This window comes from Carettochelys insculpta, chromosome 7 (assembly GCF_033958435.1).
Source record: "Carettochelys insculpta isolate YL-2023 chromosome 7, ASM3395843v1, whole genome shotgun sequence".
In the NCBI taxonomy this organism is placed as follows: domain Eukaryota; kingdom Metazoa; phylum Chordata; order Testudines; family Carettochelyidae; genus Carettochelys; species Carettochelys insculpta.
Window position 1 is genome coordinate 74917121 of NC_134143.1, and position 10807 is coordinate 74927927.

Here is a 10807-nt window from a genome sequence, read left to right on the forward strand (position 1 = left end):
CCCTCTGTGTCTGTTACCTTCTTCAGCTGGACAGCCCAAGGCAGTGATGGAACTGGAGCAAACGGGTGGGCAGGGCAAGCTCTGGCAGGAGGCACCTTCCTTGCTGGCCTAGGCCTTTGTCTGACTTACAGCTGAGCCTCTGGCTTAAAGCACCAGTGAGGGTCACACCAGTGAGAAGCAAAAACACTCCACCTGAGCCCCCCCAGGCTGCTGCTGTGGTAGGGGGCAGGTTCAGGGCAAAGCAGGGTCCCCCCAGGCTCTGTCAGGGCACAAAGGAAGGGTTCAGTGTTGGGGGGAGGTGTCTGCTGGGGGGCAGGGTGGGGGTCTGCTTTCTGGGCACAACTCCCTAGGGGGGCACACTGCACTACCCCCCTGCTGCTTTCATTGGCCAAGTTCCCAGCTGGGGGAGAAGGGGTGGGGCTACTTTCTCTCCCTGGGGGGCAGGGGAATGAGGCTTGAGCAAGAGTTCAGGCTCTGCTGGGGTGGGGGGGGGGTCCTCAAGTCTTGTTCCCCCTCCCATGTCTAGCCCTGGCCCAAAGAGTGAGCTCTCCCCCTGCCCTTGGGCACAATCCCTCAGGCTGCTCCAGGAGTCCCAGAACAGCTGCTGCAATGGCGGGGGCCAGAACCCAGCAGGAGCATGCCCACTGCTGGGCTGCCCTAATCTACTCCCCCTAGCCTCGCTGCGGCCTGCCCACCCGCATGAGCTGGCTGGGTCTACAGCTAACACCCAGGGGGGTTGTGTAGTGCCCAGGGGTTCCACTTAAGGCAGAGGCTTGGGCCCCTGAAGTAACCCTGAGGGGCTGCTGCCTCACCTTCTGCCCAGCAGTGAGACTGACAGGCTCAGGAGCAGTGTGAAGACTGCTCAGGCCCTTTGCTCACCATACAGAGGCTGGCACCCCTCCTGGGGAAAGCCCTACAGCAGTTCCCTTTTGCCTGGCCTGACCCAGCCCAGTGGCCCCAGCTGGGTGCACTCTATTGCAAACTGCTGTGATGGGTGCTTGGCGCAGGCAGCAGCTGCTGTTCACAGGGCCTGGATTCCAGCTCCCAGCAGAAAAGGGAAGGGGGTACTAGGTCAAAGACCCAGGAATAACCATGCAGCACCCCTGGCCAGCCAAAGAGGAGCCCAGAGCTGTTAGGGAGAATATTTATTATTCAGCTCTCAGCCATTTAAAACCCTAGCTGGAGCCAGGGTGGGGGAAACCTACTCCCCTCCCCCCTGAGTCTTAACACAATCCATGACTGCTCCAGCAGGTGCAGGCCAAGCCCCTAGGGCCAGGCCCACAGCTGCCAGCTCAGGCTGGCCACTAGGTCTGCAGGAACTCTGGCTGCACGCGGGCCACCTTGCGGAGCTCCTTGGAGTGCGTCCTGGGGCATTGCATCTCACACCAGCTGATGGGCACCATCTGCACCCCTAGGGCCAAGAACAGCGGTCACTGCCCCAGCCCGCAGAGGCTCGGATTAAAGCATGCAGCCCTGGGAGTGCTACTGCCACCACCGCCTTCCTGCAAGGGGCTGCGGTGCTCTGCCCCAAGGAGAATGGAGAGGCCTGCCCAGAGCAAAGGCAGGTTAGCACAGAACCCAGGGACCTGGCTCCCTCAAGGGAGCAGGCCCAGCACAGCCCCTCACCTGCTTCGCTGTGAGCCACAACCACCCCCAGCTCGTTCTCAGCTGTGCTCAGAAGGTAGTTGGACTGCATGTCTCCCAGGGAGATCTAGGCAGAGGCAGGTTAAGGGAAAAAGCTCCAGGGTTTAGCTGCTGCCCCCCACGCTCCCTTGCTGTGGCAAAGGATACCACTTTGGCCAGGACTATGTCCCCAGGACGGAAACTCTTGTAAACTTCCACCTGCCAGAGAGCATAAGATGCCAGTTAGTGTGGGGAGGGCAGATAGCAGCCAGCCCCCTTCACAGGGCGGAGCCATGGGGCCACTGGGGGAAGCAGGAGAGAACCAGTAAGACCACCTTGTACAAGCAGCCATGGGCAGCAGGCTCCATGGCCCTGGGGGTGCTAACCCCAGAGACAGCAAGGAACCCTCAACACTGTCCTGCTCAGTCCCTGGCTGCCCTGGGGAAGAGGGGGCGGCCTTCTGCCCCGTCCCAAAGGGCACCATGCCTTGAGCAGGTGGGGGACGAAGGGGCGAGCCAGGCCAGGACTGCGGGCGCAGGGAGGCAGCTCCTGGGCTGTGCAGTAACAGCAGCAGGCAGCACTCAACTGACCTTGTCCTTCTCTGTGGCTCGAATGTCTTCTCGCCTGTAAGAAGAGTCAGAGGGGATTGCAGCATCAGGGTGGGCAGAGCTGCCCTGCCCTGCCCAGCCCACTCCCGCCCAGCCACAGGGCCTGGGGTCATGTGCGTCCCTCCATCTGCCGCTATTCCTAGGCCAGGCCCTGGCGGGGGGGGGAAGGCATCAGCCTGCAGGGCCTGCTCGTTGGACAAGGGTAGTGGAGCCGCCTGTTCCCCCAGAGGTGCAGGGCATTGGTAAGGCACAGGGGCCCTACCGTATGGTGCCTCGGAAGGCAGACTGCAGTGGGGTGGAGCCGATGTAGAGGATGCGGACCTTGGCAAAGCGGGAGTTGATGCTGCTCACCTGTGGGGAGGGAGTTTGGTGTGACCCCATGTACTGGGCAGTGAGACCAGCAGGGACTGGCTACTGGCCCAGCATGCCTGGGAACCCCCCACCCCAGCTCTACTCAAGGGGAATCAATGCCACCCAGGCCCCTCCAGCCAGTCTGAGCTCTCCTTCCTGTGCCCAGGAGGTGGGGCGTCTCCTGCCGGCCAGATAGTCACTGCAGGGCAGGACGCTCCAGGCCAGGGAGAGCCTGGCAACTCCCCAGCCCCTGCTCCTCCTACACAGCACCCTGTTCTGCTCCAGCCTGCCCCTCACCCTGGGGACAAAGGCCGCCGCCTCTTCGGGAGCAGGGCCAGCTGGGGCAAACTACCCCAGGAAGCCCACTGGTGGAAAGCAGGAGCTGAGCCTCCTTGGCCTCTAGGCTGAGGGTGCCCATGCCAGAGAGAGCTGCAGGAGAAGGTGCCCCCCATGCTGACAATTGCCTCACCAGGCTCAGCAACCTCTGACACTCTGTTCCCAAAGCAGAGGGGCCTGGGTGGAGCTGGTGTGGTAGATTGAAGAGGCTCCTCCCTCCTCTTTCAGACCCTGCCAGCCCCAGAGGAGAAGCCTGGCACGAGGGCAGGGGGGAAGGTTTGTAACACCTGGCTGTCGCATGGGCACCCTTGCAGAAGAGCGCAGCTGCCCATCCTTCCCCCGGCTCCTGCTGTGGCACTCCGGCAGCGGGACGGACCCCGCGTGCCTGGCCAGCTCCACTGCTTTTACCTTGCATGTCACAATGGCCCCCACGTCAGGCAGGAGCTGGGACTCAGCATCTCTCACCACAGACACCACCGGCAGCTGCAAAGGTACAGAGAAGAGCCGCCAGTTAGCCCAGGGGCTGGCAGGATTATCTTCCTCCAGCGCTCAGCCCGTGCCTCCCTGTTTGTGACGATCAAGTGCAGCCCAGCTGCGGGCCAGAAGGAAAGCCCTGTCTCCCTGCAGCCCAGGGTCTCGGCCGCTTCCCCCGCATTGCCCAGCACCCGGCCCCTCTGCTGTGGGCTGGGCCTGGGAGCTGTTTGCAACAGCCGGTTCGGGCAGGGCGGCAGCTGACCCCGGCCCGGACACGCCTGGTATCCTCACCCAGAGGCTGGGGCCAGGTCCGCTCAGTCCCCGGGGCGAGACCGGTGCCGCCCTCCAGGCGCTCCTGAGCAAGCCCAGCCCGCCGCGCCTCCTACCCTGGGCGGGGGGTCCCCAGTTCTCCGGGGGTCGCTACCTCCCAGGGCGGGGATGGGATGGACCCCGCCGCGGCCCGGCCCCACTCACCGCTCCCTCCTCGCTCGTGGTCACCAGCCCGCCGGCCAGCGCGGCGCACACGGAGCCGTGCCGGGTGTAAGTGCCGCTGCCCGCCGCCGCCTCCTCCGTGCTGCACAGCCGCTCGCCTAGGGACAGCGCGGTCAGCCCGGCGCGGGGCAGCGGGGGCCGGAGGGGCAGCAGGGGGGCTGGGAGGCGGGGGTGTGCGGGGGCCACTGGGGGGCAGCAGACAGCATGGGGGAGGGGGGCTGGGGAGGGCCACTGGGGGGGCAGCAGACAGCATGGGGATGGGGGGATGGGGAGGCAGCGGGGGGGGCGGGGAGCCGGCGGGGGCCACTGGGGGGGCAGCGGATGGGCTGGGAAGGCGGGGGGTGGGGGCGTGAACCAGGGGAGAGGCGGGGGCCGGGGGCGGGGTGTGCGGGGAGCTGGGGGCACGGGAGGTCGCACCGCTCACCGGGGACGCACCAGCGCACCGGCCGGGCCATGCCTGCCGCGCCGCGCCGCTCCGCTCCGCTCCCCGGGAAAGCCGCTTTCCCATTGGCCGTGGCTAGAAGAGGCGGTTAAAAGCGACGGTGCCATTGGTCGGTTCTCCCACATGATCGCCCGCTTGCGCGGTGCCCGCCGGGAGTTGCAGTCTGCAGGCGAGAAACTACAACTCCCAGCGTCCTCCGCGAGGGGCGCCGCGCAGGCGCAGTGAGAGCCGCAGCAGAGCGATGCCCGGCCGGCGGTGAGGGCTGGGCTGGGGTCGGGGCGGATGGAGGCGGGGCGCGGGCCGGCAGGTAAGGGGGGGCGGGGGGCTCTGGGCGCGCCTCGGCGGGGCGGGGCGGGGCGGTGCTCCCCGGGCGTCTCCCCGGGAGGTTCGGGTGCGCGCCCCCCCCGTGTCTGCCGGGCCGCAGCGTGGCCGCCCACGGGCGGGGCGGGGCGCGCGTGGGCCCACGTGGCGCGCGGGGGAGCCCTGAGCCCGCGGTCTGGCCGGGCACCGCGCTGCGCGCCCGGGGGCTGCACCCAGCACGGCCCCTGCAGATGCTGCGGCGTTGCCCGCCTGCTGCCCAGCGCGCGGGGGCGACCACGTCAGGCGGAGGCCCGAGGGGACGCACGTCCCGGGGTGTGAGCTGCCCAGCCTGCTCTGCCGTTCCCAGGCTTTGCTCCCGCCCCAGTTCTTGGGGGGACGCAGGAGCAGACAGCGGGAGCTGGGCGGTCACCAGCTGCACTAGCCCTTCCCAGGTGCAAAACCACACGCCCGAGCCGTCTGCAGAGCTTGGTGCTACCGGCCAAGAGCCCCGGGGGAGCGAACACCCCGGCCCTTCGGGCCCCCGCTCAGAGCGCTTGGGGCGAGCTGGAGAGCCCGGAGAGGGCTAAGGGCGCAGTCACCGGGTACAGGCCAGGGAGTAGGGTCCGCTGTGGGCCGAGTGCTGACAGGTGACAGCTGGGCCGAGGCTCTGCTCCTCCCCAGAGACAGCAGCGAGCTCTGCTGGGAGGTGGGCTCCAGCCCGAGAGGCCCCAGAGCAGCCTCTCCCAGCCAGTGGGAGGGTGGCTCAGGTTCCTCCTCATTCCCAGGTGACTGCAGGCCGCTCAGTGGGTAAGTGAGCAGCCCAGCCTGGCAGGGACCCAGTCACCCTCTGCCCCATGCCAGCTGCCCCCTCTGGCCAGCTCCTCCGGAGGCTTCCACCTGGAGTCTGGGCCTTGGCTCCCAGGGTCGCCCTGGGATTCGTTGGGAGGTGGCGAGAAGGGAGCAGTTCCTGGGCTAGGTGCAGGAGGGAGGCTGTGGTCTCTGCTGAGGGGGAGATGCGTGTTGGGCTTTTAACACCACGTATAGCTGGTGTTCGCTGTAAGCCGAGCACCTGGGCAGGCACCCAGGGGAGAGTCAAATTCCGCCCCGCTTGTTAGCGGCGCGCCCAGCCAGCAGCAGGTGCACCCCGGCTATTGGCTTGGTGCACAGAACGATGTATTCTGCACACGGCTGGAACAAACTAGAGGGGGCGCTGCCTGTCCCCCTCGGGGGCTCCCCGTCTCTAGCTGCCCCAGTGCGGCGCTCTGGTGGCGTTGGCAGTCTGAGCTCCCACCCTGGAGCCAGCCCAGCAGTCCTGCCCTCAGCGCCGGCTCTGGTTTCTTCTGCATCTGGGAAAGGCGAGATGGGGCCGGTGAACACCTGAGCTGGGATGTGGGGGCTCCACCCTCCCTGTCCTCCAGACAGGCCGAGGAGCTGGCCTCTGCTTCCCCCCACCCAGGCCAACCAGAAGTCACTGGCATCCTCTGTCCCCCAGGAGCGAACCGTGCATGCCGGCTGACAAAGGCAGAAACGGTGCCAGCCCAGCTCTGCGGCCCCAGCTGCTGGGAGCCCTAGCCCGGTGGCACTGAGCGAGCCAGGCTCTGCCCCCGCAGGCTGGGCGCGGCAGGGATGAGGAGCCGCCAGCGGGCGTTCTCTGCGGTGATGCGCCTCTTTCTGAAGTGCCTGCGGGCAGGCCGGCGCCGGAGGCTGAGGCTGGTCTGGCGGGCACAGCAGCTGTGGCGCTATGGGCACCTTTGCCTCCGCTCCTTGCTCTACAACTCCTTCAGCAACAGCGACGTGCTGCTTGACTCCCTCTTTGAGCCCATCTACTGGCTGGTGGATCACGTCTCCCGCTGGTTTGGAGTGGTGAGGGCCTGGCGGGCGGCAGCGGGCAGGGTGGGGGAGGGAATCCAGCTGTCTGTGCCAGCCCCCAAGCCAGAGCTGGTGGCGGGTGGTTAGTGCGCATGCTGCCCTAGCCCTGGGGCTCCGGGCGGGGAAGCGTGTGCCCCGAGGGCCGGGGGCTCACATCCTGGCCTGCCTGCCTCCCCCTGCAGGTGTTCGTGGCGCTGGTGATAGTGCTGACAAGCTCCGTCGTGGCCATTGTCTACATCTGCCTGCTCCCCCTCATCCTGCAGACCTACCCGCTGCCCTGGATCTGCTGGCACCTCACCTACGGCCACTGGAACCTGTTCATGATTGTCTTCCACTACTACATGGCCATAACCACCCCGCCTGGGCACCCCCCGCAGGTGGGCCAGGGCTGGGCTTCCGGCTGCCGTGGGCCCAGCAGGCACTGTGGGAGCAGGACACAGCTCCTGGCTATGCCAGTCCCAGCCTCGCCCAGCAGGGGGTGGGGTGGGGGCACCGGGCGCAGCCTGGCAGAGCTGTGGGGCAAGAGCAATTGCTTGGCGGGCTCAGGTGGCCCTGGGGGCAATGCCCATGTCCAGCCTGGCCCAAGGCAGATGGCGTGGGCTGAGCAGAAGGCAGCACGCTGGCCCAGGAACCCAGCAGGACAGGGCTGCTGAGCGGCCCCCTGCGCTGAGCGGTGACAGCCCTGCCCTTGCTTCCCTCCACAGGCCAGGAGCAACACAGTGGCTGTCTCCATCTGCAGGAAATGCATCGCCCCCAAGCCTGCCCGCACGCACCATTGCAGCATCTGCAACAGGTAGGACTCCCCCCCCCCCCCCCCCCCCGTGCTGAGACAGCAGAGCCCAGCTGGTGCCCTCCTCTGCACCCTGGCATGGGCTGGCTGCGGAGGGCACTGAGCATGTGCCGCTCTGCTTGCAGATGTGTGCTGAAGATGGACCATCACTGCCGTATCCTACAGAGGCTGACCCCGGGGCGGGGGGACTGGCTCGAGGAGGGGCAGGAAGAGAGCAGTCTGCTGCCCTGGCCCTAGGGACCACTCTTCCCTTCCAAGTACTGCTGAGCAGGGGTTGGGATGCTCACCGAGCACCTGGCGCTGCCCAAGGGGGGTGCGGGGGCCGAATGGCAGTGCCACGCAGACTCCTGGGCTTGTGGATGGATGGCAGCAGCAGCACCTCGCAGGGCCAGGAGCTGGCGCGAAGGGGGAGGCGTCTGGCTGTGGGGAGAGCCCACAGGCTGCTGCTTGTGTGTCTGGGGGCCCCTTGGCTGTAAATGTGTAGCTCAGCAAGACGGCACACCCCAGCATGCTCAGGCCTGCCTGCCTGCCTGCCTATGGGGCACAGCCCCCCAACCCTCTTTTACCTCTGTTTGCTCAGGCCCCTCAAGGACTGAACTCACACCCCTGGGCTGAGCAGGCCGATGCTCAAACTAGTGAGCTTGCCTCATTAGCATAATGGTGGCAAAGCGTGGGCAGGCCGCCTGCGTAGACAGGGCCTTTCGAAAGCCCCTTCTTCCCAGCCAGCCAGGCCGTGGGGCCCATGGAAGATGGGGCTTATTTTCAAAAAGCTCCAGCACTGCTGCTGTTTTTCTTTGGCAAGTATGAAAAGACATTATGCAAACGAAGCACAGACATGTGAATCGGTGCCTCACAAGCATCCCGCTTTCGGGAGAGGAATAGTCGCATGGGGGGAGACAGCCCTCAGCTGGTTTAAGCCATGGGGCTGCATTCCTGCCCCCTTCCAATAGCAGCAGCTGTGGGAGCTGCACCCTGGGCGGGGGGGAGCTCTGCGAAAGGCTGCGGCCCTCCCTGTTACACATCTTTAGCCTGGACACAGCGTGGCTGAATAACTGCGTAGGACACTACAACCATCGCTACTTCTTCTCCTTCTGCCTCTTCATGACCATGGGCTGCGTCTACTGCAGCATCAGTGGCTGGGACATGTTCCGGGAGGCCTATGCTGCTATCGAGGTGACTGGGTGCCCACACTATGGGCAGGGGGTGGGCTGAGACCCTGGGCGATGCAGGCTGGCCTGGCTTGGCCCTTGTCCTGGGTCAGGAGCCCCTGGCAGCGTGCTGGGCCTGACCAGCTGGAAAGCCAGTGTCCCTTCTGGCCTGGTTGCAGCCCAGGCTCTGTGCTGACTGAGGCCTCCCTTTCTGCAGCTGCACATACAGGCCAGAGGGTGGGGGTGCCAAGGCCAGCCAGCCCCGAAGAGCAGGGCACAGGGGAGGGTGCTGGTCCCCCTGCTCTGAGACGTGTAATTGGCACCGTGTTCTCCGTCCTATAGAGAATGAAAGTGCTTGAGGAGGAAAGCCTGCAGGTGGCTGCCAACCAGGTGGGCTATCCCCCTCCACCAGCTGCTGAACGCAACCTGGAGCAGAGCTGGGGTCCTACAGAGCCCCTAGCAGGTGGGCAGGACTGCCCCCATAACAGCCTTCCCAGGCTGCCAGCTCCCAGTGTGCACTGCTCCTCCCTGGGTGGGAGAATGGCATGCTGGGACTTGGAGTCCCTGCTGGGCTGGCAGCACCCAGGTGGGTGGTTTGCTGTTGCAGGGGGGCTGTGTTTAGCCCAGTGCCTTTGTGCTCTTACTCTCTGGTGGGCCCCACAGGCTGTCCAGCTCTGCGGTGGGAACTGGCCCCTCGTGGCTGCCCAGCCCCTGGCGCCCATGTAGAGCAGGAGGGGGACCCAGCCATCAGCAGGCTTAACGCGCCTGTATCGCCTTCCTTGCAGACCTACCACCAGACGCCACCCCCTGCCTTCTCCTTCCGCCAGAGGGCCTTCCACAAGAGCATCGTCTACCTCTGGGTGCTGTGCAGGTAATGGGCCTGGCTGGGCTGGGACAGGAGGGGCCCAGGCCCCCCCGCAGCAGGGCTGGGCCCCCTGCTGGAACACAGGGGTTGGTCTCCCCACGTCAAGGAGACAGGCGGCTCAGCCCTGCTGCTGCAGCCCCCACCCACCGTCTGCTCTGCCCCCCCCAGCTCCGTGGCACTGGCCCTGGGCGCCCTCACCCTGTGGCACGCTGTCCTCATCACCCGTGGCGAGACCAGCATCGAGAGACACATCAACAAGAAGGAGAGGCGGCGGCTGCAGCAGCAGGGCAGGGTGAGTGCTGGCTGGCAGGGAACCCGGCCACCCCGGGGCGCTGGCTGCGCTAATGGGGCCTTATCTCCTCCCAGGTGTTCAGGAACCCATACAGCTACGGCGCCTGGCCCAACTGGAAGGCGTTCCTGGGCGTGGACGCACGCAGGTAGAGTCCCTGCCGAGGGTGGGGCAGGGCCCTGGCTCCCAAAGATGATGGTGGAGCCTGGCCCAGAGCCAGCATGTGGCCTTTGGTGCTGCCTGTGGCTAATCCAGGGTTGTGCAGCAGCAAAGGGGCTCTTGGTGAGGTGGGAACCTGCAGGGCAGGGCCCAGGGGTTGAGCCTTGGCCAGCTGCCCCCAAGCAGGGTCTGGCAGGCAGGGTTTGTCCTCTCACCCCAGGGCTCTATTCCTTCCTCCAGACACTGGATCACCCATGTCCTCCTGCCATCTACACACCTACCCCATGGAACTGGCCTCACCTGGGACCTTCCTCCCTGCATGGCAGAGCCCCAGGCCCCACTCCTGGCCATCTAAGGGAGGAGCAGGCTGGCCGAGCGTGGAACCCCCAGCCATGCCCAGCACAAGGAGAGAAGCCTGGCTCAGCCAGCTCTGCTCCCCGGCCCCCTCCAGGCCGAGGGGGGGGGGAGCCTGTGGCACTGAGCCTGCTTGCTGTTTGGCATGGACATAGTGTTCTGCACACACACAGCCTGGCAGGCAGCAACAACTCTGTGTGGGGTGAGCCTATGCCACAGGACAGCTCCTGGCCCCCTGCAGCAATGCCCCAGCTGGCACTGGGGGTATCGGGCTGCTGGCCTGGCCCTGCTGTGGACCCCACAAGTAAAAGCTGGCAGCTGGGCCAGGCCCCTTCCTCCAGGGGATTTTAAGTGCTACAAATAAACTTTTTCACAAGGCACTGGCAGTGTCATTGGCTAGTGCCACAGGGAATCTTTGCTGACAAGCCCCCAGGGAGCCTGGCTAACACAGACTGAGCTGTGCACCTCAGCCAGCTCCTGGGGGAGGATGCTCTACACCCCCCACCCCCTGAGGGGCCAAGGCCGTGAGAACCCCTAGCTAGGGTGCTGCCCTCCCTGCAGCAGCCCCAGCAGATAGGGAGGAAAGCCCTGCAATGGCCAGTCTTCAGGCAAGAGCTGCAGGCTCAGGTGGCGCCTGGACTAAGGACAGGAGAGGGAGACACCAAGGGCCTTGGCAGGATGAGACCCTCACCCCAGCCATCTACCAC

The 10807-nt window shown here is 65.9% G+C and overlaps 2 protein-coding genes across 5 annotated transcripts; one reads left to right on the forward strand and one right to left on the reverse strand.

The window, feature by feature from the left end:
* Positions 1-1136: 1136 nt before the first annotated feature.
* Positions 1137-4378, reverse strand: EXOSC1 (exosome component 1). Its single transcript, XM_074999333.1, has 8 exons — positions 4309-4378; positions 3867-3982; positions 3327-3401; positions 2494-2582; positions 2214-2247; positions 1792-1842; positions 1627-1711; positions 1137-1411 (listed from the first exon to the last, which is right to left on the reverse strand). The coding sequence occupies exons 1-8, from the start codon at positions 4337-4339 to the stop codon at positions 1305-1307; spliced, it is 588 nt and encodes a 195-aa protein (XP_074855434.1). The 5' UTR covers positions 4340-4378; the 3' UTR covers positions 1137-1304.
* Positions 4379-4554: 176 nt separating this feature from the next.
* Positions 4555-10474, forward strand: ZDHHC16 (zDHHC palmitoyltransferase 16). Of its 4 annotated transcripts, none has more exons than XM_074999334.1 (11): positions 4555-4633; positions 6119-6489; positions 6678-6872; positions 7200-7288; positions 7411-7439; positions 8325-8458; positions 8776-8896; positions 9219-9304; positions 9467-9590; positions 9665-9735; positions 9987-10474. In XM_074999334.1, exons 2-11 carry the CDS (start codon positions 6253-6255, stop codon positions 10449-10451), a joined length of 1551 nt encoding a protein of 516 aa, XP_074855435.1. In that variant the 5' UTR covers positions 4555-4633; positions 6119-6252; the 3' UTR covers positions 10452-10474. The 4 variants fall into 4 exon arrangements, with proteins under 4 accessions (XP_074855435.1, XP_074855437.1, XP_074855438.1 ...); XM_074999336.1 differs by having other exon boundaries at positions 8776-8823; positions 9987-10245; XM_074999337.1 differs by lacking the exon at positions 8776-8896 and having other exon boundaries at positions 9987-10245.
* Positions 10475-10807: the final 333 nt, after the last annotated feature.